Below are 27,311 nucleotides of genomic sequence, written 5' to 3' on the forward strand. Positions count from 1 at the left end.
GAATCTGAAGCTGTATGCCTGAAACTAACATAATATTGTAACTCAACTACAGTTAAATTTTGAAAAAAAGAAAGTTATATATTTGGTAGATTTACAAGCATTATATGAAAGTAAAGAATTTCCAGCAAAAGGGAAGGGAGAAGAAAGAAACCTATTTGAAAACACAAAGACCTTTATCTTGCCTTAAAGCAGAACACTATCATAGCAAAGTATGAAAATGAATAAATATACGAAAATTCATGTTAAAATTGGGATATCAATAAAGAGAAGAGAAAATAACAAAACAAACTGTAAAAGGCATCAAAGTGGCCTCTACTCATTTCATTTTCCTTACAACTTATAAATGCCATCACAATTCTGAAGAGACTGGACTTGAGTGAAAGGTTTTTATTATGAAGACATAGGTCTAAGAACAGAAGGATAATCATGTGCCAGCTTACAGTTCCTTGTAAAAGTAATAACATGAAAAATTAGTAGAAAATGAACATCTGAAAAGTTATCTGTAATCTGAAAATGTTAAGCAATTTCCCCTGTATCTTAATTTTGACCATTTTTGCTGAATCACTTTTGCATATTTAGTTGAAGACAGTATTTAATTTTTCTATTGTAATTAATAACGTAGTATGTCCTTCAGAGCTTGGCATATTCTTTAAGAATCATCTGAAGCTTCTGGCTCAACATGATGTTCCCTCTGGCCTTCAGTCTGCCACTAAAGAATGCCTGGAAAGGAGAGAGGGAAAGACAGAACCAACCTTTACCATGTCACATTGTATTTCTTTTTTAAAAAGATCATTGCTTAGACTGAATACAATTGAGTTAATAACTCTGGACAACAAAGGCAACTTTTATCTAGCAATGACAGTTCAATGATTATAGATAACACCCATATTTTTAGATATCTAAGAAAAAATAAAGACTCCTTGTGTATTTTAGAAAACCATAGAATAATTTATCTGAATTGACAGATCTGGGAATTCTGCTTCAACCTATGCTTCTGGCTTTAGCCTATATTCTTAAATGTGAATTTAAGACCATATGAATAAAAGGCTTTACTGTATTACTAACAATAAAAACACTGAGTTCAGAACTTTCAAAAGTAGATTTAAAATATTTATTATATCTTCATGAAACAGAAGGCCATATAATGGCAAAATAAGATAGTGTAACAAAGTAGTGAATAGATCCTGGGCTGTAGCATCAGAATGCCTGGGTTAAAATCTAGGCTCTGCCACTAAATGCAAGGTGAGCTTGGACAAATTACTTAACCTCTCTGAGCTCTGGCCTCCTTATCTATAAAGGGCATGACAACAGCACCTAAATAGCAGCTTTGTTGTATGAGTTAAATGAAACAGTGTGAAAAGTGCTTAGCTTAGCATTCGACATGTGGAAGGAGCTATTAAGCTCATTATTACCAAGCAAAAGACTATAATGTCAAAACACTAAGAGCTCCTGTATCACTTTTTTTCTGACCTGACAATAGAAACTTGCGCAAGTTCTCCCCCCGGTGTCAAGTTCCCTATCAGTAAGATTAAAATGATAAAACACAATACAGCTTATTGAGAAAATAACATACGGAATATGAAGTGAAAAAGAAGTCTCTAGATTTTTAGCTAGATGTACATGTACATCTACATGTACATGTAACATTACAAAGCAGCCTCACAAATAAAATATCACTTGAGAAGCACAGCCATCAACCTGAAGTGGGCATATCAGCAAAAGAGAAATTCAAAAGCTTAAAAACCTACTCAAGGCCACAGAGCCAACAAAAAGTGGGCCAGGACTAAACACGGGTGTTCTCTGCTTAATAATATCTCCTGCTTATTAACTAGCAACAATTTAATTTCAGAAGCGAATCCTTACCAACTGGAGGAAAAGCAAAAACTGCTTAAACTTTTTATCCCAAAAATACTGCAGGAGAATTTCATTCAATCAGGTTCAAGTGCTAAGCATTCAAACTAGAGACTGGAATTTTAAAACTAAGACAGCTTTCACTGTGCAGTTACAGAAATGATGGTCTGCGACTCCTGCAGAGTCAGTTCGTAGACGGGCTTGCCAGGTGCTACAGTCTGAGAGGGACTTACAACCTAAAATAAAAACACCAACTTCTGGGCTTCCCTGGTGGCGCAGTGGTTGAGAGTCCACCTGCCGATGCAGGGGACACAGGTTCGTGCTCTGGTCCGGGAGGATCCCACATGCCGCGGAGTGGCTGGGCCCGTGAGCCATGGCCGCTGAGCCTGTGCGTCAGGAGCCTATGCTCCGCAACGGGAGAGGCCACAACAGTGAGAGGCCCGCGTACAGCAAAACAAAACAAAACAAAACACCAACTTCCTTGAAGTAAATATACCAATATTTGATGGTTGTTATTTGAGTGGAAGAATTTTGTACATAAATCTTTGTTCCTATCTGTTTTCTTAGGATAGATTCCTAGAAGAAGAATTACTAAATCATGGCATTTCTTAAATAAGTTTCTTGACCATGCTTCCACATCACCACAGTTTTCAAACTGTGCACCTCAGTGCACTGGGGCACCACACCAAACTCCAACAGACACTACAAAATATTCTAAATTTTTGAAGGAAACACAGTGACATTGGTCAAACACAACATGAAAACTACCCTTGTTTGGATCTAACTACTTAATAAACTGAACCATTAGGTATTTCTTTTGGCCTAGGAGTGCCATGCAAAAAGTGCTGAGACAGTAAGTGGCCATAAAGGAAGAAAGTCAGTGAAACTCTGCCATAGTGCTGTCCAGAAAGACTGTTAAATTAATATTCCTTCTAGCTACGTGTGAATCCCCTTATCCCAACCTTAATAATACTGCTTTCTTAATCTTTGAAAATCTGAGGCAAAAATGACATGCTTTAATTTGCATGTTTTAGATACTGGGAAAAATTAATAGTTTTTCTCATGTATGTTAGTCATACCTATTTCTTTCATTAATTACTGGTTCATGTCGTTTGCCATTTTTTATATTGAGGTCTTTGTGTTGTCCAGAATTTTTATAGGTTATTAACACCAATATACTATGTATCATCATTTTATTTTTCCCCAGGTTTATGGCATATCTTATGGAGTCTGACATGCAGAAGTTTTTAATTTCTACATAGCCTAAACTACTGCTATTGAGCTTATGTTCCTTATTTCTATCCTTGCTTTAATCTACTCAAGTATTAATTGAGCATCTACATTACACTAGGCAATATTCTATGCTAGGAAAGAGACATCTCTCCCTGTTCTCATGGAGCTAACATTACAGTATGGGAGTCAAAAAGTAAAATGCAAACAAGTAATTAAAGCCTGTTATAAATGCTATGAAGGAGGCTACTTAGATAATATAATAGGAGGGAACTACTTTGGATGAAACAAAGCCAGCCATGCAAAAAGATGGGAATAGAAATTCCAGAAAAGGCAAATAAATAGACATTGAAGGGGTAAAAATTGATGGGAAGGAACTAAGAGGAGAGGCAACGTAAATTGAATTAGCATTGTAAGTGATGAGGCAAGCAGTGCAGGATGAAGCTGGGAAGATAAGCAAGGGAAACTTCACATATAATATAATAATATGTAGCTTGGATTTTATCCAAGTGCAAAAGTAAATCTTGGAGGTTTTTATCAGGTGGAATGACCCATAATCTGATTCACAGTTTTAAAAGATTACTCCAGCTCCTGTATGGAGAACAGATTGGTGGAAAAGCAAGACTAAAAGCACTAAGACCAGTCAGGAAGCCAGGTGAGAGATGATGGAGGCTTGGATCAGGATGATAACCCTAGTGATGAAGAGAAGAAAATGAACTCAAGATACGTTCTGGAGAAAGAACAAGCAGGATTAAGGATAGAAAGGATACAGAGGTGAAGAAGGAAGCCAAGACAATTCTTACATTACTGAGCATACTAATTTGGGTAGATAGATCATGGTGCCATTTCCTGAAGACAAAAAGAATGGGGGAAAAAACTCAATCACAAGTTCTAAGTTGGACATAGTAAGATGTGCCATCAGAGACATAAGTGAAGAGCTGGTTACACCACTATGGAACTCAGAGAAGATGCTGAGTGAGACATTTAAATCCGCAAGTTGTCAGCATGTAGATGGCTCTAAATACCACAGGATGGATGGACTCATTTAAGAAGAGTGTTAGTTAGAGAAGAGCCCTGAAATGAGCCCTGAGAAACACCAAAACTCAACAGTTGGGGGTAAAAGAGGAAGACACCAAAGGAGATTAGGAAGAGCCAAAGGTGGAGAAAGCAAAACAGGAGAATAAGGTATCATGAAAGCCAAGGGATAAGATTATTTCAAGAAGTTGGTGGTTAACTGAGTTGAATGCTACTGAAAGGCTGAGAAAGATGTAGATAGAGAAATATTTACTGGATTTAGCAATATAGGTCATCACAAGAACTTCACAAAAACATTATCAGTGGAGTAACAGATGTAGAAGTCAGATAAGAGAAGGCAGAAGAGCAGTCAAGACAGAATTTTTAAACCTTTGCTGCCCACTAAAGTAGCCACTAGCCCATGCGGCTATTGAGTACTTGAAATATGATTAGCCCTGGCTGAGATGTATTGTAAGTATAAAATACACACTGGATTTTAAAGATTTTTTTTAAAGAAGGATATAAAATATCCCATTAATATTTAATATTGATTACATGTTAAAATATTTGAATGTATTGGGTTAAATAAAATATATTAAAATTAATTTTACCTGTTTCTTTTTAAGCTTTTTTAATTTATTTTGATTTTTTTATTAAAGTATAGTTGATTTACTGTGTTGTGTTAATTTCTGCTGTACAGCAAAGTGATTCAGTTATACATATATATACATTCTTTTTTTTATATATTCTTTTCCATTATGGTTTATCATAGGATATTGAATAGAGTTCTCTGTGCTATATAGTAGGACCTTGTTGTTTATACATTCTATATATAATAGCTTACATCTGCTCACCCCAACCTCCCACTCCATCCCTCCCCCAACCCCCTCCCCCTTGGCAACCACCAGTCTGTTCTCTATGTCCATGATTCTGTTTCTATTTCATAGGTAGGTTCATTTGTGTCATATTTTAGATTCCATATATAAGTGACATCATATGGTATTTTTCTTTCTCTTTCTTACTTCACTTAGTATGATAATCTCTAGTTGCATCCATGTTGCTGCAAATGCATTATTTCATTCTTTTTTATGGCTGAGTAGTATTGCATTGTATACACCACATCTTCTTTACCCATTCATTTGTCAATGGACATTTAGGTTGTTTCCATGTCTTGGCTATTGTAAATAGTGCTGCTATGAACATAAGGGTGCATGAATCTTTTTGAATTATAGTTTTGTTAGGATATATGCCCAGCAGCACGATTGCTGGATCATATGGTAATTCTATTTTTAGTTTTATAAGGAACTTCCATACTGTTTTCCACAGTGGCTGCACCAACTTACATTCCCACCAACAGTGTAGGAGGGTTCCATTTTCTCCACACCCTCTCCAGCATTTGTTATTTATAGACTTTTTAATGATGACCATTCTGACCAGGGTGAGGTGATACCTCACTGTAGTTTTGATTTACATTTCTCTAATAGTTAGCAATGTGGAGCACCTTTTCATGTGCCTGTTGGACATCTGTATTTCTTCTTTGAAGAACTGTCTATTTAAGTCTCTGCTCATTTTTCCATTGGGTTGTTTGTTTTTTTGTTGTTGAGTTGTATGCGCTGTTTGCATGTTTTGGAAATTAAGTCCTTGTCGTTTGCACCATTTGCAAATATTTTCTCCCATTCTGTAGGTTGTCTCTTCGTTTTGTTTATGGTTTCCTTTGCTGTGCAAAAGTTGTAAGTTTGATTAGGTCCCATTTGTTTATTTTTGTTTTTATTTCTATTGTCTTGGGAGACTGACCTAAGAAAACATTGGAACAATTTATGTCCGAGAATGTTTTGCCCATGATCTCTTCTAGGAGTTTTATGGTGTCACATCTTATGTTCAAGTCTTTAAGCCATTCTGAGTTTATTCTTAACCTTTTTTTTAATGTGGCTACTAGAAAATTTTTAATTACTTATGTGGCTCACATTCTATGTCTATTCAACAGTGCTGGTTTAGACAATTCTTTTGTGAAAAGGAACAGAGAAATGATATGGTATGCTGGATGGGGATCTGATATCAAGACAGAGTGTTTGCTTTAAAATCAAGATGTTAGCTTGCCTCTATGCTGTAGGACAATTATGTAGTAGAATGGGAGAGAATGATGCAGAAAAAAGTGGAAAGGAGAAGAAGCAATGACTTTGAGTAGATACTTGGATGAGAAGTGAAGAAGTCTTTGACAGGAAGAGGGAGACTTCCTTCAGCGTAATGTATAGGAAGAAAAGACAGGTGCAGATGCTGACGAAATAGATCTGGTGATGGGAAAGTGAATATTTTCATTTGAAAGTCTTTTTTTTCTCCCAAAGAACATGAGAAAGATCATCCACTGAAAATGAAAGAGAGGTAGGCATGGGGGTGTTTTGAGAAGACAGGTATGAAATACTCATCTCAGACAACAGGAATGGAGGCTTAGTGGAAAATCACAGTAAGATTGCTAGACAGTGTGTAGAGACTATTTGAGACTTCTAATCAAAATTTTAAAGGGAAGCCAATTTGTCTAGTTGTATGGCTTTTCTCCTGGCGTCTTCATCTATTCAGGTACAGATGCAAAGATGGCAGAGAGTAGGGTTAAAACAGAGTGGAGTTTTCCAGGCAAATAAGATGAGAGAGGTACAAGGGAGATGAGGGTATTTTCAAGGGAGATACTCCGATGGACCATGGAATCTAAGCTGAACAAGAAGAGAAGACAGAAGGGAGCTGATGGATAGAAAGTGGTATTGTCAACAAACCGGAGGTCTCTGTGAAGCTCAACAGCAGTAGCAGGCATAACAAAACAAGTTAATGAAACTGTAGGTGATGGTGTTGGAAAATGGTGATGTTTTGTAACAGATACTGGAAGTTGTACATATTATGTTCCCAATAAAGACAAAAGCTGATGTAGAGTGGAGTAAAATTAGAAATAATATCAATAAACTAAGAGTCATCTGTTAGAGAAGTCACTTTTACAAATCCTGAAGGAAGCCATCAAGGTTGACAAGAGTTGATGCAGAGAGAGAGACAGAGACACAGAGAGAGAGACTGTACACTGGGATATAAGGTCTTTGATAACTGAAGAATAGTGATGACAGATAGCACTGAGGTGAGGCAGAACGTAATTGAGCCAAATGAGTTTAGAAAACCCCTAATATTAAATTAGAACTTCTCTAAGGACTGTCACCAAGAATAATGAACACCTAGGTTTTCATCAAGTTTTGCTTCTGCTTTAATTTTTTTACATTTAATTCCATCCTGTATGGTACTGACTAAGGTATACGGAATGACATAAAGCACTACCATTTCCTATGCAACTGCCCAGTACCATTCACTGAATAATTCATTCCCCCCCAAAGGTCTGATATTCCTAGCAATTATATAAATGTTTCTGTAAATCCTACATTTAATCTTTATGTATAAGCACCTCAAATATATCTTAAAAAAGAACTCTTAATTAGCCACTCAGCAGCCACAATGACCTTTAAAAATCAGATGTCACTCCACAGCTCAACAGCTTCCTATCACACAAGATCTAAACTGTCTAGCCAACATCTACAAGGTCCTGTGTGACCTACGCCATGCCTACCTCTCCCTGTTCGCCTCCTGCCTCTCTCCCCACTGGCCTCCTCACAGTTATAGTATCCAATAAGCTGAGCTACCGGTGCCTCCAGCCTTGGTGCTAGTTGTTTCTTTAGCCTTATGGCTCCTTCCCTCACTTTGTTCAGGTCTCTATCAAGCCTTTTTGGACAATCTGATCTAAAATAGTTCCTCTATCCTGTCACACTCTAATCCAGGGGTTGGCAAACTACAGCCTACGGGCCAAAACCAGTCTGCTGCCTGTTTTTGTAAACAAAGTTTTACTGGAACTCAGCCACATCCATTTGTTTACATATTATCCATGGCTACTTTAACTCTACAATGGCAGAACTGAGTAGGTGCAACAGAGACCATCTGACCTGCAAAGCTTAGAATCCATTTACTAGGGGACCCTGTACAGAAAAAGTTTGCCAACCACTGCTATAACCCATTACTCTTATTTTTCTTCATACCTGAAATTATACTTCTTTTCCATTTCCCTCTAGAACTAAGCTCTACCCAGAAGGGGCACTGTCTCATTCAGCCACATCTAGCACCTGAATAAAAGGAGGTACTAAATAAATTCCTGGGAAGGAATTAACTGAGGGCTCACTCAGTACCACGCATTATTCTAAGCTCTTCATGTATATTATTGGATTTAGTTATCATAACAATCCTATGAGATTATCACAATTCATTTTACAATGAGAAAATTAAGGCTTAGAGAGTAGGTGGCAGAGCTAAGATTCAAACTTAGATTTATCTGATGCCAAAGAACGTATTTTTAACCACTATACTACTTTACAATTCTTTTAAAATTAGTCTTTTTATCCAGGAAAATTGAACATTTTCTCCCTTATTCAAATTGCTCCATTCCTTGTAAAATTGCATAGTTTTCTGCAAATAAGCCCTGTGCTTTTTCTTGTTAGGGTACTCATTGGTACTTTGTAGTTTGGGTAGTGATTACAAACAAAACTTTTAAATTATATCCTCTAGTTGGTTTTGCTGCTATGTGAAAGCTATTTTTAAATAATTATTGTGCATTCAACCACTTGTTTCAACTCTTCTGGTCTAAGAATCAATCAGTTGATTCTCGTGGGATTTCTAGCTACATAATCATTCATATTTTCTACTCCATTCTAATTCCTACATCTAATTTTGTGTGTTTGTGGACTAGCCATAGGTTTCAGAACAATATTACCTCATAATGGCCAGGAAAGGCACTCTTGTTTCAATCATGATTTTCCACTGAAATGTCTCTAAATGTTTTACCTTCAGTAAGACACTGGCTATTATGTTCCATCCTTCTATTTCCAGTTTTCAATGACGATTAAGACAAGTTCTTAATTTTATATATCAGGAAAGAATGTCTAATTTTATGAAATATCATATGGTTTTTCAACTCCGAACTAACAATATATTAAAAGGTCTAGATGTGGGTTTTACATTGTTTATCTGCTAAAGAATTCCATCCAAAAATTTAATTTTAAAAAGTATCAGTTGAAAACTCCATTAGAAAAATATATGAGCTGTCAATTTGAATACCGCTGTCACTCTGTCTTTCCTCAGGTTGCAAGATATCTGTCTTATAATCAGAATTTTGGAGTCAGCCAAAAAACTGCAATTGTCAAATAGGAAGCAATAATGACAAATAAATGAACATTTTAAGAACTTTACCTTCTGAGGATCAAGCTTGCCCAAGACTACTTTCATGAAATCTTCATCTGAAAGCGTGATGGTTACATCAGCAGAATCTTTTGCAGGGCCTTGATACACTTTTCCAGAACCATTTTTTAGGTCAATAGCTGGGAAAAATAGGAAGAAACAAATGTCTGTCATTTTTTTCTTCACAAACCAAATAAATGCAGACATTTTTATAGTTTCCAAGTTACTGTGGTACTTATTCTATTGGGTTGGCCAAAACCTCGTTTGGATTTTTCTGTAAGATATGGAAGACCCGAACGAACTTCTTGGCCAACCCAATACATTATATATTACCTATCACTTAGAAAAAAATTTTAAATCCTTGATTTTTTGAGATGTCCTCTTTATAAAGAATATGATCTTCAAAATAGTCAAATCAATAATAGTTTTTCTTCATTGAGGAAGTTTACACAACAGATATTTGAAATGTGAATCAATGTAGAATAATATAAGGAAGTTAAGTGGTTGGAAGTTATATGATTAAGGCCTTTAGATTAAAATAAAGACTCTGTAGTCAACAAAGGAAGAAAACTGAATTTTAAAACAATGGCATATTGGTTGGGGTGGGGGAAGGGAACGCACACTCTAATTACCTTTCAAAAACCTGAATTCATCAAAGGTTCTGTCATATGAATTAAACGACATTAAATTTTTAAAAGTATTCTAATTAGTTTGCTATAATTTATTTATAAAATGTTTATTGCCCTAATTGTTGTGAAGAAACGTTAAAATTAAAATCTTTTCCCTTAAATGTTTTTGACAGAAGGATTAAGTCTCCCAGAAACAGGCTGGGTAACTGGGAAAACTATTAGATTTGCCTTCATTGCTCTCTATACAACATTTACAGAGCTTTATGTTAAAGTTACATTTTAGAAAGTTTTAATTGTCTCATATATGACTGAGACCAGTCATCCAGGAAGGTAATTCCACTCATCCAGCTTCAGCCTCTTGAATGTGCTTTCTCTGCTACTGCGAAAGCTATGATTGCATCACTCTCCCTAAGAGTGTCAGGAAACTCCCAATTTAGGATCAAGGAAAAGCTACACACATGTAAGCAAAACCATGCATTCTGCTTAGCCAAGCCCTACTCCAAAGAGAAAATTAAGTCACTCCCATTGTCAACAGAAGAGAATCTTGCCAACTAAACTAAAAAATAATAACATGACTATGACGGTTACCTGGGAAGGAGTAAGAGTGAGAAGGAGACCTTTTTGCTTTTTATGCTTCATTCACTCACTTCATTGTTAAGTTTCTTCTATGGGTGTCAGACAATGTACAAGGTACTAAAAGTAAGGCATGAAGAACAAAGGCTCTGTTCTTATTGGTACACACATATTACAAATGTGTTTTTATGTATTATTTGTATAGTTAAAAAGAAAGGTAGAAAAAGAGAGGGAGGAAGGCAGGCAGGGAGGGAGCAGGGAGAGAATAACGGGCAGGGGTCAGAGGGCAGAAAGGAAAGACTAAAGAAAAGCAAACCTCTGGCATTCAACAGACATGATTTTAATCCTTCACAAGTAAGTGTAAGGACCACTGTAGGTACTAGTCTTGCTCAGGAATAAAACTGGACTCACGCATCTTAATACTTCAGTGTGGAATAAGTCTGTTAGCTAATGAAGGCCCTTCTAATGAAGGGCTGTCTACCTGCCCTCTCACTCACTTGGTTTTACGTGCTGCTTCACAGCCATGACTCTTATGAAGCAATAAAACATTTTTTCTGTGGAAAGCTAATAACTAGTGCTGGTAAAAGAAAAGAGGGCTAAAAAGGGGGAAGTTCTTAGCAAGAATACAGAAACTTGGGGTAAAGGAGTGAAACTCCCCATTCCACAGTGGCTCAAGTCATGGTTACAAATGGCTCCTGCAGGAGGATCGTCATCCACCACCATCACCTTAGGTTTACAGATACCTGTCAGGTCATGGGTAATCTAACTGAAATGAAGAACAAGCTATATGTATTTTCTTTTTGTGTCAGAATGTATTTTAAAAGCTTTATGAATTATTTTAGCTCAGTATTTATATAATCATTAATGCACTGAAAAAGTCCAAAAAATTTCAGTTATACTTTACAGAATTTAATGGGAGAGGGAAAGGTATTAGATGAGAACATATATTTGGACTTAGAGACCTTTGAAGGTTTTAGAATATATACCTTACAAATTACAACACTCTTACCAAAGTGGGTGTACAAGGAACATACCTCAACTTAATAAAAGCTATTTATGACAAACCCACAGCCAACATAATATTCAATGGTGAAAAGCTGAAAACCTTCCTGCTAAAATCTGGAACAAGACAAGGATGACCACTCCTATTCAACATAGTACTGGAAGTCTATTCAGCATTCAGACAAGAAAAAGAAATAAAAGGTATCCACATTAGAAGGAAAGAGGTAAAATTGTCATTATATGCAGATGACATGATACTAAATACAGAAAACCCTAAAAATTCCACATAAAAACTCCTAGAACTGATAAACAAATTCAGCAAGATAGCAGGATACAAGATTAGCATACAGTTACATTTCTTTACACTAACAATGAAATATCAGAAAGGGAAAGTAAAAAAAAAAAAAAAAAATCCTTTTTAAAATCGTATCAAAAAAATACAAAACTTAGGAATAAACCTGACCAAGGAGGTGAAAGGCTCATATGCTGAGAACTGTAAAACACTGAAAGGAAATGGAAGATGATTTAAAGAAATGGAAAGATATCCCATGCTCTTGGAAGAATTAATATTGTTAAAATGGCCATACTACCCAAAGCAATTTACAGATTTAATACAACCCCTATCAAATTACCCATGACATTTTTCACAGAACTAGAACAAATAATTCTAAAATTTATATGGAACCACAGAAGACCCAGAATTGCCAAAGCAATCCTGAGGAAAAAGAACAAAGCAGGAGGCATAACCCTCCCAGACTTCAGACAATACTATAAAGCTACAGTAATCAAAATGGCATGGTACTGGTACAAAAACAGATACACGGATCAGTGGAACAGAAGAGAGACCAGAAACAAACCCACACATCTATGGTCAATTAATCTTTGACAAAGGAGGCAAAAATATACAATGGAGAAAAGACAGTCTCTTCAGCAAGTGGTGTTGGGAAAGCTGGACAGCTGCATGTAAATTAATGAAGTTAGAACACACCCTCACACCATACACAAAAATCAACTCAAAATGGCTTAAAGACTTAAGTATATGACATGACACCAGAAAACTCTTAGAAAAGAGCATAGGCAAAACATTATCTGACATAAATTGTACCAATGTTTTCTTAGGTCAGTTTTCCAAATCAAAAGAAATAAAAGGAAAAATAAATAAATGGAACCTAATCAAACTTATAAGCTTTTGTACAGCAAAGAAAACCATAAACAAAATGAAAAGATAACCTCCACACTGGGAGAAAATATTTGCAAACAATGTGATAGACAGGGCTTAATTTCCAAAATATACAAACAGCTCATACAATTCAATATCAAAAAAAAAATCAAAAAAATGGGCATAAGACCCAAATAGAAATTTCTCCAAAGAAGACATACAGATGGCCAATAAGCACATGAAAAGTTGCTCAACACTGCTAATTATTAGAGAAATGCAAATCAAAACTACAGTGAGGTATCACCTCACACCAGTCAGAATGGCAATCATCAAAAAGTCTACAAATAATAAATGCTGGAAAGGGTGTGGAGAAAAAGGAACCCTTCTATATTGTTGGTGGGAATGTAAAATGGTGCAGCCACTATGGAGAACAGTATGGAGGCTCCTTAAAAAACCAAAAATAGAGTTGCCATATGATCCAGCAATCCCACTCCTGGGCATAATTCCGGAGAAAATTCTAACTGGAAAAGATACATGCGCCCCAATATTCATAGCAGCACTATTTACAATAGCCAAGACATGGAAGCAACCTAAATGTCCATCAACAGATGAATGGATAAAGAAGATGTGGTGTGTGTATATACACACATACACACACACACACACACACACACACACACACACAATAGACTACTACTCAGCCGTAAGAATGAAATAATGCCATTTGCAGCAACATAGATGGACCTAGAGAATATCATACTAATTGAAGTAAGTCAAACAGAGAAAGACAAATATCATATGATATCATTTATATGTGGAATCCAAAATATGAACTTATTTACAAAACAAAAACAGACTCACAGACAGAAAACAAACTTACAGTTACCAAAGGAGGAAGAGGGGAGGGGATAAATTAGGAGCTTGGGATTACCAGATACAAACTGATATATATAAAATAGGTAAACAACAAGTCCTACTCTTTCTCACAGGGAACTGTATTCTGTATCTTGTAATAAGCTATAATGAAAAAGAATATGAAAAGAATATATATATATGTATATACATATGTATATGTGTATATATATATATATAACTGAATCACTTTGCTGTACACCAGAAACTAACACAACATTGTAAATTAACTGTATGTCAATTAAAAAAAAAAGTATAGATCCAGTAAACAAACTAACCTAGCGATGTCATGTATTAAATAAATAAATAGATAGATAAGCTATATATCTATTGTATACATTGTACAACACAGGAAATATATTTTATAATAAGTATAAGTGAAATATAACCTTTAAAAATTGTGAATCACTATGTGGTATACCTGAAATTTATACAATATTGTATATCAACTATACCTCAATAAAAAGATTTTATTTTATAATAAATAATAGTGTTACAGATTTTACTCAACAGGACGACCTTGCTACAATGTTCTGATTTCAGCTCCCAAAACAGCTGAAGAAGTCTACAATGTCTCTCTTTCTGATTCTTTTTTATTTCATTAATATTTTGCACATCAGTATGGATAAGAAGGTGCAAGTGAGCATTCCAAGATCTGGGCCTCCTTCCCAAAAGCACCTCACTGAGGCCCACCCTCTGGTTTCTTATGCATGCCAAGGGGCTACATCTCTCCATTACACACTCTTGTTCCCCAGAGAAGAGGAAGGGTCCTCGCCCAGGCAGCCCTCCTGCTCCTAGATGATCAAGCACGACAGGCCTCAGAGAGGCCTAACCTCGAAAGACACAGCTAAGACTCCTCCTCCTCCACAGCCAAAACCAACACTGACAACAGAACTCTCCCCATTCTCTCTAGACTCACACTAATTTGGTTTTTAAAAATCCCGACACAGACACACATTCTGCCCAGAGATTCATTGTTGGTGTTGTTTGGATGGCAAGATAGGGGAAGGAGCAGGGAAGATGGGCACGGTCCAGGATCTTTGGGTTTGACATGCATCTTCCAGGCCACTGAGCCCAAACCCCTTGGTTCCTAGACTTGCTCAAGGCCTGTCACTTGTGTAACTCCAGTTCCATAGGTGAACTAAGGAGCTGAGCCTGTTCTCTGTAAACAGGTTTGGATCTGCCATAATGCAAACATGACTGGGACAACTAACAGCAATTTAAAATACCAAGAATTTGGTGATTAACTGTTTAGCAAAACATTTTTAAAACTGCTTTTAAAAAAAAAAAAAATTAGGGATTCCCTAAGTCAGAGCATTCAATCATCTATTTTATGTCATTAAGCACCAAGATGCAAAAGAGAGATACCAACATGGAATCATCTTCTAAACTATCATAAGCCAAAACACCTAGATAATTTCTACTGCTACCAGCTACTCTGATTTAGCTCAGTGACACAAAGATGGTGAGAAAACAACCAGAACTGAAAAAAGTTACACAGCTGAGAATCAGATCAAATAAAAGACAGGCAGATAACCAAAGATAATGATGAACCCTTTCAGAGAAAGCTTCAAGATCTAATTTGATTGTTAGCTTTGATAAATTTGGACCTGAAGAAGAGATGATAAAACAAACAAAAGCCACAAGCATCAATTACAAGTAGTTATTAACAGGTTTCTAATATTCCCATTTTTCTGGTGAAAATACAAGAAACAACCTTTTGCCTAGGTTAATTAAAGGTAATTATTAAATGTAAGCACATTTTCTAATACTTTCTACAAGGAAAGTGATACTAAGATAAGGAGAAAATCTTAGTTGGTTATTGACACTATATTGAAAGAAATTACGCTATTTGCCAGAGTGAATCACTTGTATACTTTACAAATCTCTACAGAGTTCTTTTCTGCCAACTGTGAGATACATAATTCCAGCACATTTTCTCTCTTATAGATCGCATTCCTTTCCTTCACCAGTGTCCTCAAAAATCCTGTGTTTTATATTTATAACTCAACTTCTAATATAGTTTCATCTATAGGGGAAAAGGTTGAATTCCATCATGAATAAATTGAAAGAAGGAAGGACAGAAAATAGAAAGAAAGTGATGATACCTACATATCACTGTTAATCTATGAAGTTTTTTAGAAAAAAAAAATAGACATTTTGAACTTTGGGTAACTAAATACATATTTCATGTTTTGGCTTCCTTTACCCCCTTCTGAATTAACCTCCTATAAGCAAAAATGTCCTCCAGAAGGACAAACATCAAAATGTTAACTGTAGGTAGTGGGATTATACATCATTATTTTCTGCTCTATACTTTTATATACCAAATTTTATATAATGAAAATATACTCCCTAAAAGGAATAGCAATTGTTATGTTAAAAAGAAACTTACATTAAACCAATATCAATTGAACAAAACTTCAAAATGTTTCCTAGGAATATGTAATAGAAGATGGTCTCAAAAAGTTTTAGTTGATTTAGAGATACATTTTAATTTTTTTGGTCTCAGTGAGCATTTACAGTGATCTTTAATTGTAATGAGAAATAAAACAGTCTGATTTACAAAGTATTTAGGCAATCTAAAATAGTCATCTCAGAATAAAAATAATGAAAATCTACAGAACAGTAGTTTCTACTGTGCAAGTAAAATCCCAAACCTAAAGATTCTTTCCTTTAAAAAAAAGTCTGTATAGACAGATTATCTGCATGATATGTGGTATACAAATAATGAGTGAAGATGGTTCATACCATCAGTTGTGGGACTTGCAGAAGCACAGCCTACAATCCTTGCTTTCAGGTACCACCATAGTATACTACATCTCATACACTAGCCTACAGTCCCCAGAGAAGGATTACAACCAGGTTTGAGATGGGCCTGAAAGTTAACATGGTCCTGGAGTGTAAGCCAATCACAGGTCACTTCCAGGAGTCCCTCAGCATTCCAGGGGCTCTTGGCCAACCTTAACTACACAGGATCCCATTGTACTTCACAGTTATGAAGGATGGGGAAAATCCTTGAGCTAAAAAGTACTCTGGATGCTCCTTGTACCACATCAGTAGACAGATTCAAGGGACCACAGCTGCTTGACTACAAATGAAAGGATCCTGTCCCTTGGGACCTCAAGACAAAAAACACGAGAAATCAAGAAGTTTCAGTGAACATTCACTGATACACCATTTTTCTCCAACAACTCTAGAGATCGGAATACTCTATAACATAAACCTAAGGCTAGAATACTCTATAAAGAAAGAATATTCTACCAAAGTAAGGCTAGAACACTTTATAATATAAAGGTAAAGAAATGATGGTCAGCGTTCATTAATAGCATGCTTCATGATTCAAAATATGAATAGCGGTCAGCTATGGAATAAATGTTTGTGTTTCTCCAAAATCCATACGTTGAAGCCCTAATCTCCAAATAATGATGGTATTTGGAAATGGGGCCTTTGGGAGGTAATTAGGTTTAGGTGAGATCATGAGAGTAGAGCCTCCATAATGGGGTTAGTGTCCTTAGAAGAACAGACATGAGAGAGATGATCTTTCTCTCTGCCTTGTGGGGAAACAGTAAGGAGGCGGCCATCTGCAAACCAGAAAGAGGGTTCTCACTAGAGCCCAAACATGTTGACACCCTCACACTGCACCCTCCAGCCTCCACACTATCAGAAAATAAGTTTCTGTTGTTGAACCTACCCAGTCTATAGTACATTTGTTATAGCAAACTGAACAAAGACACTCTCATTGTTAGAAGCAGTGGCTTCGCAATCTATAATTGACTGATGCTGAAGAAAGAGAATGGATATATACTCACTTCCCTTAACCTATATAGAAACAGCACAGTGAAATCTGATAAAGCCACATATTTTTCTGTCATGACATATAGACACTGGATACTTAAAAACTTGCTAACAGATCTGGCTGATTAGCAAAGTGAGCCCACAAAAGTGCTAGTGCTTTTATTATGCAGACAGAAAAAGAAGAAAATTCTCTGATCTAGAAAATTTTTTTTACTCATCTTCAGTAATTTCATCTTACCTTCCCCAATTTCACTTTAAGAATTAAATTAAAACTGGACACTGCAATCTTTTAAGAGACCACAGCACAGAAAAGTTTGTGCCATGATTAAGAATGTAGTTACACAACAGATACAAAAGACATGGTAGAATTTTTTTACCCCTTTCCCTTTTTATCTTCTCTTTCTTCTTAAAATGGTACCAGAGTCCTTTTGGAGCTCCACAGAAGTGAATGGAAATGTGACTGCTTTCTCTCTGCAGCAACTTGGCTTATATTGGATGCCTTGCCAGGTTGCTAACATGGCACTCTAGTAGATAACTTCCCTAGATTAGATAAAATTAGTACCTTTGATTGCCATCTGTATAGACGAAGAAAATAATTATGATTATATACTGATAGTTAAGGTGATAATCCAAAATGTTAATCTGGGGGGAATGAAGAAAATATTTTTAAAGCTGTTAAAATATAATGAGAATTACTCAAAACTTTAAAATATTTCATTTAACCCGATGTACTTTCTTCACATTTAAGAGGAATTTGAAGATTAGTTAAAGAAGCATACGGCTAAGGTGACTGTTTAAAGTACTAATTTCAGGTGTTACAATGAAATCTTTAAAACAGATATTTTCATTTTAATTGATTCCCTTCATCTCTAAAAAACATGCATGGCTTTGGGTGCCACGAAACCCGTTATTTCCCATAAAAAAACAACTTACCGAAGAAGGTTAAGATTTACCTACCTTCAAAGAGACGGTCTTTAGTTATAACAAGGATACTTTATCTCTATTGACTAAGAGTTATCTTAAAATATAGAGCCAGGGACATGACTTACTCCACTTAGCTGCAGTATTTTCACCTTTAGTGATATGCCACTCAAACACAGCATTTACTTTCTTCACCACCTCTCCCCCCATATGCTGAAGGCGGCGACCTATTTCCTCAAACACAAGGGTACTCTGAAGCTCCCTACCCTAGCAAAAAGAGAAAAGTTAATTTAATTTTAGAAGTTCTGTAAAAATGACTCAAGGGGATAAAACTATTACAAAATAAAAGTGCAACAACGTGATTTTTTTTGAAAAACCTGCACATAAATAAGGGAAACCAGTTTTTTCTCACTAGGTTTCTTTCACACCTTTCCTTATATTAATTTATGTCATCCAGAACCTCACTCCTCTTAATAAAAGAATTTTACTTTTATCAAAGTTCGGAAATAATATTTTACAAGTAGACTAGGAACTTAACTGGATAACTTATATCCTAACTAACTTCAGCAGGAAGATACTGCGCAAATCAGTCAACTACTGTGGTCTCATTTCTCTGTTTGTAAAATAGGACTTTCAAATAAATGAAAAAGAAATGAAGGAAACAATAGCAAAGATCAATAAAACTAAAAGCCGGTTCTTTGACAACAGAAACAAAATTGATAAACCACTAGCCTGAATTTCTGTCTAGCTCTAAAATTTCTTAAGTTTTTGATCTTAGATTCTCTTTAAAGAGATTTTAATTTTCATTCAGTTATATGATAATATGGCGAATGAAAGACAAAGATCATGGGTTTGAAAACCTCGACATTACAAAGTTAATATTTTGGAGACAGAAAATATAAATATTTTTATTAAAAGTCTCAGCATGTTAATACAGAATAACACAAATGTTTTAATAAATAATACATGCTACTGTTTTTATATCTGCACTCAAAGCATTATACAAATCTTTAAATCAAGAAAAAGGTACAGAATATTTAAATTTTTAATATATTTTTCTCCCAAATACTGTTTAAGATTTCTCATTAAACAACTGATTTACTTACCCTAAAACTAGAAAATTACTTATATTCTCTTGAAAGATACCCTCGTATCCACACAAAAAAGTTTTTTTAAAAATTCATAAGTTGTCAAAATATTCCTTTTTCTCCAAGCAGTTTTAAATTAATGTTCTCCAGTTCAAGAGTTAAGAATCTTTCATAGCTCTTAATTTACTAAAGTCGACTGAATATTCTTAAAGTGATCTTAATTGAAATTCATAAGTCAGGGTATGACTTGGATGTCAGTGGTTATAACCCACCTCAGATGGTGTCTTAGCTAAAACATCAGCTGTTGGCACAAGATCCACATATGCATTTGAAATGACGATGTCTCCAGTTCCTTGGATCTTATAAAGGTACAAGAGGAAAAAGAAAAACAACCAGTTCACTCCGATGATTCCAAAGAAAATACAATTTCATTGTGAAACAGTATAAAATCTTTTAAAAGAAATTTACATTTTTCTTCATATGAAAAAGAAAATAATCCAAATTATATGAACAGTTCATAACTTAAATACCAAGAGAAATAAACATGAAAACTTACTGATTTAATACAAGTGTTAATTAACCCTAACTGTAGAATCAACTGGAGCCCTTTCAAAAAATATTTATGACCAGGTCCCATCTCCAAATATTCCAATGTAAATGGTCTGGGGTGGACCCTGAGCATTGGTATTTGGGGGATTTTTTTTTTTCCAATATAAGTATGTCTAACAGGGAGCCAGGGTGAGAATTGCTTAATTCTTATAAATAGTAAAAGGCATGGCACAAAATCCACATGAGGCAGGGGTACGTAAAGTGTATTTGTTCGGTTAACACAGAATGAAATTGGGTAGGAACAGACCACAGTCTTTTTAAAGAAATAATTCTAGCTCTTATTTCAAAAAGGAAGTGTACACAGTATAAAGTAATACTTAAATAGCCTTTTTATAAAATATTAAAGGAACTCTAATTCTAATTCCTAATATATCAGCTAAAATTATTCCAGTGGTATTCTTTCATAAAAGTATGGTGTTGCTACAAATGTATAGGACAATGTCTAAAACTTAAGGCAGCATTTATTAAAACTGACTTTTAACAATCAGGAAGATCATTCTCCCTTGACTACCCCCATTATACTTCAGAAAAAAAGATCTTTCAAACAATCGTACCTCAAGAAACAAGAAAGATCTCATATAAACAGGCTAACATTACACCTAAAGCACTTAGAAAAAGAAGAACAAAAAAAACCCCAAGTTAGCAGAAGGAAAGAAATCATAAAGATCAGATCATAAATAAATGAAAAAGAAATGAAGGAAACAATAGCAAAGATCAATAAAACTAAAAGCCGGTTCTTTGACAAGAGAAACAAAATTGATAAACCACTAGCCAGACTCATCAAGAAAAAAAGGGAGAAGACTCAAATCAATAGAATTAGAAATAAAAAAGGAGAAGTAACAACTGACACTGCAGAAATACAAAGGATCATGAGAGATTACTACAAGCAACTATATGCCAATAAAATGGACAACCTGGAAGAAATGGACAAATTCTTAGAAAAGCACAACCTCCTGAGACTGAACCAGGAAGGAATAGAAAATATAAACAGACCATTCACAAGCACTGAAATTGAAACTGTGACTAAAAATCTTCCAACAAACAAAAGTCCAGGACCAGATGGATTCACAGGCGAATTCTATCAAACATTTAGAGAAGAGCTAATACCTATCCTTCACAAACTCTTCCAAAATATAGCAGAGGTAGGGACATTCCCAAACTCATTCAGTGAGGCAACCATCACCCTGATACCAAAACCAGACAAAGATGTCACAAAGAAAGAAAACGACAGGCCAGTATCACTGATGAACACAGATGCAAAAATCCTCAACAAAATACTAGCAAACAGAACCCAACAGCACATTAAAAGGATAAAACACCATGATCAAGTGGGCTTTATCCCAGTAATGCAAGGATTTTTCAATATACACAAATCAATCAATGTGATAAACCATATTAACAAATTGAAGGAGAAAAACCATATGATCATCTAAATAGATGCAGAAAAAGCTTTCGACAAAATTCAACACCGATTTATGAAAAAAGCTCTCCAGAAACAAGGCATAGAGAGAACTTACCTCAACATAATAAAGGCCATATATGACAAACCCACAGCCAACATCATCCTCAATGGTGAAAAACTGAAACCATTTCCACTAAGATCAGGAACAAGACAAGGCTGCCCACTCTCACCACTCTTATTCAACATAGTTTTGGAAGTTTTAGCCACAGCAATCAGAGAAGAAAAAGAAATAAAAAGAATACAAATCGGAAAAAAAGAAGTAAAACTGTCACTGTTTGCAGATGACATGATACTATACACAGAAAAGATGCTACCAGAAAACTACTAGAGCTAATCAATGGATTTCGTAAAATAGAAGGATACAAAATTAATGCATAGAAATCTCTTGCATTCCTATACACGAATGATGAAAAATTTGAAAGAGAAATTAAGGAAACACTCCCATTTACCACTGCATCAAAAAGAATAGAATACCTAGGAATAAACCTACCTAAGGAGACAAAAGACCTGTATGCAGAAAACTATAGGAGACTGATGAAAGAAATTAAAGATAATATAAACAGACGGAGAGATATAACATGTTCTTGGATTGGAAGAATCAATATTGTGAAAATGACTATACTACCCAAAGCAATCTACAGATTCAATGCAATCACTATCAAACTGCCAATGGCATTTTTCACATAACTAGAACAAAATATTTCACAATTTATATGGAAACACAAAAGACCCCGAATAGCCAAAGCAATCTTGAGAAAGAAAAATGGAGCTGGAGGAATCAGGCTCCCTGACTTCAGACTATACTACAAAGCTACAGTAATCAAGACAGTACGGTACTGACACAAAAACAGAAATATAGATCAATGGAACAGGATAGAAAGCCCAGAGACAAGCCCACACACATATGGTCACCTTATCTTTGATAAAGGAGGCAAGAGTATACAATGGAGAAAAGATAGCCTCTTCAGTAAGTGGTGCTGGGAAAACTGGACACTTACATGTAAAAGAATGAAATTAGAACACTCCCTAACACCATACACAAAAATAAACTCAAAATGGATTAAAGACCTAAAGGTAAGGCCAGACACTATAAAACTCTTAAGAGGAAAACATAGGCAGAACACTCTACGACATAAATCACAGCAAAGTCCTTTTTGACCCACCTCCTAGAGTTATGGAAATAAAAACAAAAATAAATGGGACCTAATGAAACTTAAAAGCTTTTGCACAGCAAAGGAAACCATAAACAAGACGAAAAGACAACCCTCAGAATGGGAGAAAATATTTGCAAATGAAGCAACTGACAAAGGATTAATCTCCAAAATACACAGGCAGCTCATGCAGCTCAATACCAAAAAAACAAACAACCCAATCCAAGAATGGGCAGAAGACCTAAACAGACATTTCTCCAAAGAAGATATACAAATTTCCAACAAACACATGAAAGGATGCTCAACATCACTAATTATTAGAGAGATGCAAATCAAAACTACAATGAGGTATCCCCTCACACTGGTCAGAATGGCTAACATCAAAAAATCTAAAAACAATAAATGCTGGAGAGGGTGTGGAGAAAAGGGAACACTCTTGCACTGCTGGTGGGAATGTGAATTGGTACAGCCACTATGGAGAACAGTATGGAGGTTCCTTAACAAACTAAAAACAGAACTACCATACAACCCAGCGATCCCACTACTCAGCATATACCCTGAGAAAACCATAATTCGAAAAGAGTCATGTACCACAATGTTCACTGCAGCACTATTTAGAATAGCCAGGACATGGAAGCAACCTAAGTGTCCACCGACAGATAAATGGATAAAGAAGATGTGCCACATATATACAATGGAATATAAACTGTTATTATTGTTGGTGGTGGTACTTAAACTGCTCGACACAAACCATCAATGTAGTACAAATGATCAGGCCAAAAAGTATCACCCTGGTCGATTGTATTAACAAAAATAATCTGTAAAAAACTTATAAAAGGCTGATTGCACATCCTTTTAGTATTTTACTGGAGTACTGCTAACCGCCTCACCCCAAAATTACTTAACTCTATAGGGAGATATACTGTCTTGTTACTTACTATGAATTAAGCCCAGACTCTGTGACCTAAGATGTTAATTTGTGGGGTTCTGTGTGATCAAAATGCACACGATTTCTGTCCAGTAGGAAATATAACCATAACAGATATGGTTTTACTGTTTTATAGGACAATTGACTAGTTTTGTCTCTAACTCAGCAAAATTATTTTAGAATGCTTTCCCTGTTGGACCACATAAACCCTGTTGTTCTAGTTCTCCTTTGAACCAGTTTTATCATCTTGCTAGCTCCCTCGTTAACGAATTAAATAAATTTTCATCACATTTTCATTTTATATCTGTCTGAGAGTCATGCCTTTAATTTTCTGAAGATTATATTCTGACAACAACTTGAATGATGGGTTGAGCCAAAAAGATATGGTTGGTTTGGTTTTCAGAAATGCTATGTAGACAGGCACCAATTTAGCTGAGAATAAAAAAGAGAAAATAGCTTCTTTTCGGCCAGAACAGCCATCTTCCAGTAATTCACCAAAATGACCAACACAAAGGGAAAGAGGAGGAGCACCCGCTACATTTAGAAAACATGGAGCTGCTCCTTTGGCCACATACATGCGAATCTACAAGAAAGGTGATATTGTAGATATCAAGGGAATGGGCACTGTTCAAAACGGAATGCCCCACAAATGTTACCATGGCAAAACTGGGAGAGTCTACAATGTTACCCAGCATGCTGTTGGCATCATTGTAAACAAACAAGTTAAGGGCAAGATTCTTGCCAAGGGAATTAATGTGCGTATCGAGCATGTTAAGCACTCTAAGAGCCAAGATAGCTTCCTGAAACGAGTGAAGGAAAATGATCAGAAAAAGAAGGAAGCCAAAGAGAAAGGTACTTGGGTTCAGCTGAAGCGCCAGCCTGCTCCACCCAGGGAAGCACACTTCATGAGAACCAATGGAAAAGAGCCTGAACTGCTGGAGCCCATTCCCTATGAATTCATGGCATGACGGGGGTAAAGAAAATAAAAAACCTGGACTGTAAAAAAAAAAAACAGAAAATAAAAAACAAGGTACAGAGGCATCTTATTTTCAATTAAAAGTTACCACTGATTTTTTTTTAAAAAACTTTCTAAGTTTTATATCATATCCATAGTAATAACCAAAAGTATGCTAGGATGGAACATAATTATAGGATACAGTGAAGAAGGTAACAAAACAATGTACCTCTAACTACATTATTCATACCTTGGTTTGGAAATGGATTCTACTTCCTTCCTTCCACATCTCAGTTTGTAGAGTTTGTCCTGGATATACTGGTTTTGCAAAACGAACCTTTAAAAAAAATGTGTTTTAGGGTTAAAAATGTTTTAATATGAAACTTTTCCACTTTGTAGGGGGGGTGGAGTTTGAGGGGGAGGTTGGAGAGCATAAAAGGAAGAAACAGAGACTGGACTATACTTAAATTCATAAAAACAGTAATATGATACAATTAGTAGAGAAAGGATATAGTTAGTAAAAGTTAATTCTTTGTCTTTCAAAGTATAGAATCAATAAATAGTTTAATCTTGACAAATCAAAACACAGAAGAATAATCATATTAAGTAGAGTTATATAAGTAACCACCAGAACAACTTAACAGAAGCAGTTAAAAGTGGCACTAATTAAGTCTGAGGAATAAGACCTGGGGTTGTTGTATAGGACAGAATAATTACACTTTTTATTTCCTAATTTTCTATACTATTTTATTTGCTCTGTATACATATTATTGGCTGATTTTTTAAATAATTATAATAATAACTATAAAATAGTTATAATAATGAGAATAATCAGTGTTATCAAAGGCAAGACATCAGAAAATAAATTTCCACCGCTGCATGGATCACAAACTGATAAAAGCTTTTGGAGCTATTTGACACTGCCTTAAAATTTTGTTTCTTTTTTTTTTAAGTATATGTCTTTCGATTTATGCAAAATTGTGCAGAGTCAGTTTTCTTTGTAATTTATAATGGATGAAAACTTGAAGCCAACTTAAAAGTGCAAAACTAGTGCTTCCCTGGTGGTACAGTGCTTAAGAATCCGCCTGCCAATGCAGGGGACACGGGTTCAAGCCCTGGTCCAGGAAGATCCCACATGCCGCAGAGCAACTAAGCCCGTGCGCCACAACTACTGAGCCTGTGCTCTAGAGCCCGCAAGCCACAACTATTGAGCCCACGTGCTATAACTACTGAAGCCCGCACACCTAGAGCCTGTGCTCCGCAGCAAGAGAAGCCACTGCAATGAGAAGCCCATGCACTGCAACGAAGAGTAGCCCCTGCTCACCGCAACTAGAGAAAGCCCGCACACAGCAAGGAAGACCCAATGCGGCCAAAAATAAATAAACTTAAAGTGACCACAAAAAAAAAGTGCAAAACTAAAATCAATATGCAGCCAACATACTGATATAGGTGCATGTTTATTAGAGTTCAAATGCAGCCACTTAACATTTTCAATTAAATTAAGGCAAATTATAAAACAGTAAAACATGAATAAATTTTTAAAGGTAAATCTCGAGTTTTTGTTAAGGCATATAAGCTGCTATATGTATGTCCCTAACTATTTATAAAACAATCAAATTAATCTGTTAAAAGTATAACTGTATATAATATCCTTCATGATGCATGTGTAATAGAGGCATTTATAGCTACAAAAAGAAAACTTGCTGATTGCCAAGTCAATGAAATAATAAAAATAATAACTTCAGTATAGTACCTATTTTTAAGTGAAGTCACTAAGACTCCTCTAAAACTAAAAAGGAACAAGTAGTTAAATTATTACTAATTTACACACACCTTAATTGCTTTGAATCTCGACACGTCATTATCTGCAAACTGCTGTAAAACATGCCTGGCAGAAAATCCAAATGTACATAATCCATGTAATATGGGCTTGTCAAAACCTAAAAATGAGAGAGAGAATTTAGTTAGATAAAGGCACATTTCATGTTTAAAAACCAAGAACAGTTCATTCAGGACTTGAAAAATACATTTTTAAACTGCATTAGCCTGAATCATACCATCTATTTTAACACATTATTGACTGGGGGGATTTTTGCAGAAACTAACGCCTATGGCGTTAATACGTCTCCGGTCAATAATGTGTTAAGAAACATGGAAAATATTTTATAAATAATACTTCCTGGGCAAAAAATTATGAAATAAACAAAAAAAGAAAAAAAAAAAGAAAGGAATGTCAGAGATCTAGGGACACAAATAATTATTTTGTTTAGCTTTGGTTGTAACCATGAAATCATCCACAGGGATTTCAATATCCATGTATGTAGATGATCCTTCTTCAACCTTTCAGTTCTTTGCTCTCCCCTCCAACGGCCTCGACCTTCATGATAACTCAGACACCCATCCCCATGGTCCTATCCTAGACCTTGCACTAGCAGGAGCTACCTTCCACCATAATCTGAATTTCACGTACACCAATTTCTGAACACTATTTCCCACCTTTCCATGTCCTTTGCATAAACATATTAGGAGAGGGCTATTTTTTAAATGTTACTCAAACTTCCAATCATAAGTAGCGACATCTTTAAGTATTATTTAGATAACTGAGCTCATATTTTCATTGGCTCACATTATTAGCAACTCACCTGCTAAGTTAGCAAAGTCAGGATCAATGTGTAAGGGATTCCAGTCTCCACTGAGGCGGTACAAAGCAGCCTGTGGAGAAAGAATTATAAAATAAACTAGCACCCAGTGCCTTCTTAGAATACATTAAACTAAAAAC

At 35.5% G+C, this 27,311-nt stretch overlaps 1 protein-coding gene and 1 pseudogene across 2 annotated transcripts in view; one reads left to right on the forward strand and one right to left on the reverse strand.

Moving 5' to 3' along the window:
- Positions 1-325: 325 nt before the first annotated feature.
- The window catches only part of HSD17B4 (hydroxysteroid 17-beta dehydrogenase 4), a 91,606-nt gene continuing 64,620 nt past the window's right edge, over positions 326-27,311 (reverse strand). Inside the window, exons 18-24 of the mRNA XM_082836765.1 lie at positions 27,175-27,244; positions 26,366-26,472; positions 24,783-24,869; positions 19,700-19,786; positions 18,468-18,606; positions 9,358-9,485; positions 326-720 (exon numbers count right to left, since the gene is read on the reverse strand). Coding sequence (XP_082692891.1) covers positions 631-720; positions 9,358-9,485; positions 18,468-18,606; positions 19,700-19,786; positions 24,783-24,869; positions 26,366-26,472; positions 27,175-27,244 — 708 coding nt within the window. The 3' untranslated portion in view covers positions 326-630. The remainder of the gene's footprint in view (positions 721-9,357; positions 9,486-18,467; positions 18,607-19,699; positions 19,787-24,782; positions 24,870-26,365; positions 26,473-27,174; positions 27,245-27,311) is intronic.
- On the forward strand, positions 24,077-24,761 carry LOC309960140 (large ribosomal subunit protein eL21-like; annotated as a pseudogene). Its single transcript has one exon. The product of its transcript is annotated as a large ribosomal subunit protein eL21-like (transcript).

Source organism: Leucopleurus acutus (genome assembly GCF_964270905.1).
Source record: "Leucopleurus acutus genome assembly, chromosome: 3".
Taxonomy (NCBI): Eukaryota; Metazoa; Chordata; class Mammalia; order Artiodactyla; family Delphinidae; genus Leucopleurus; species Leucopleurus acutus.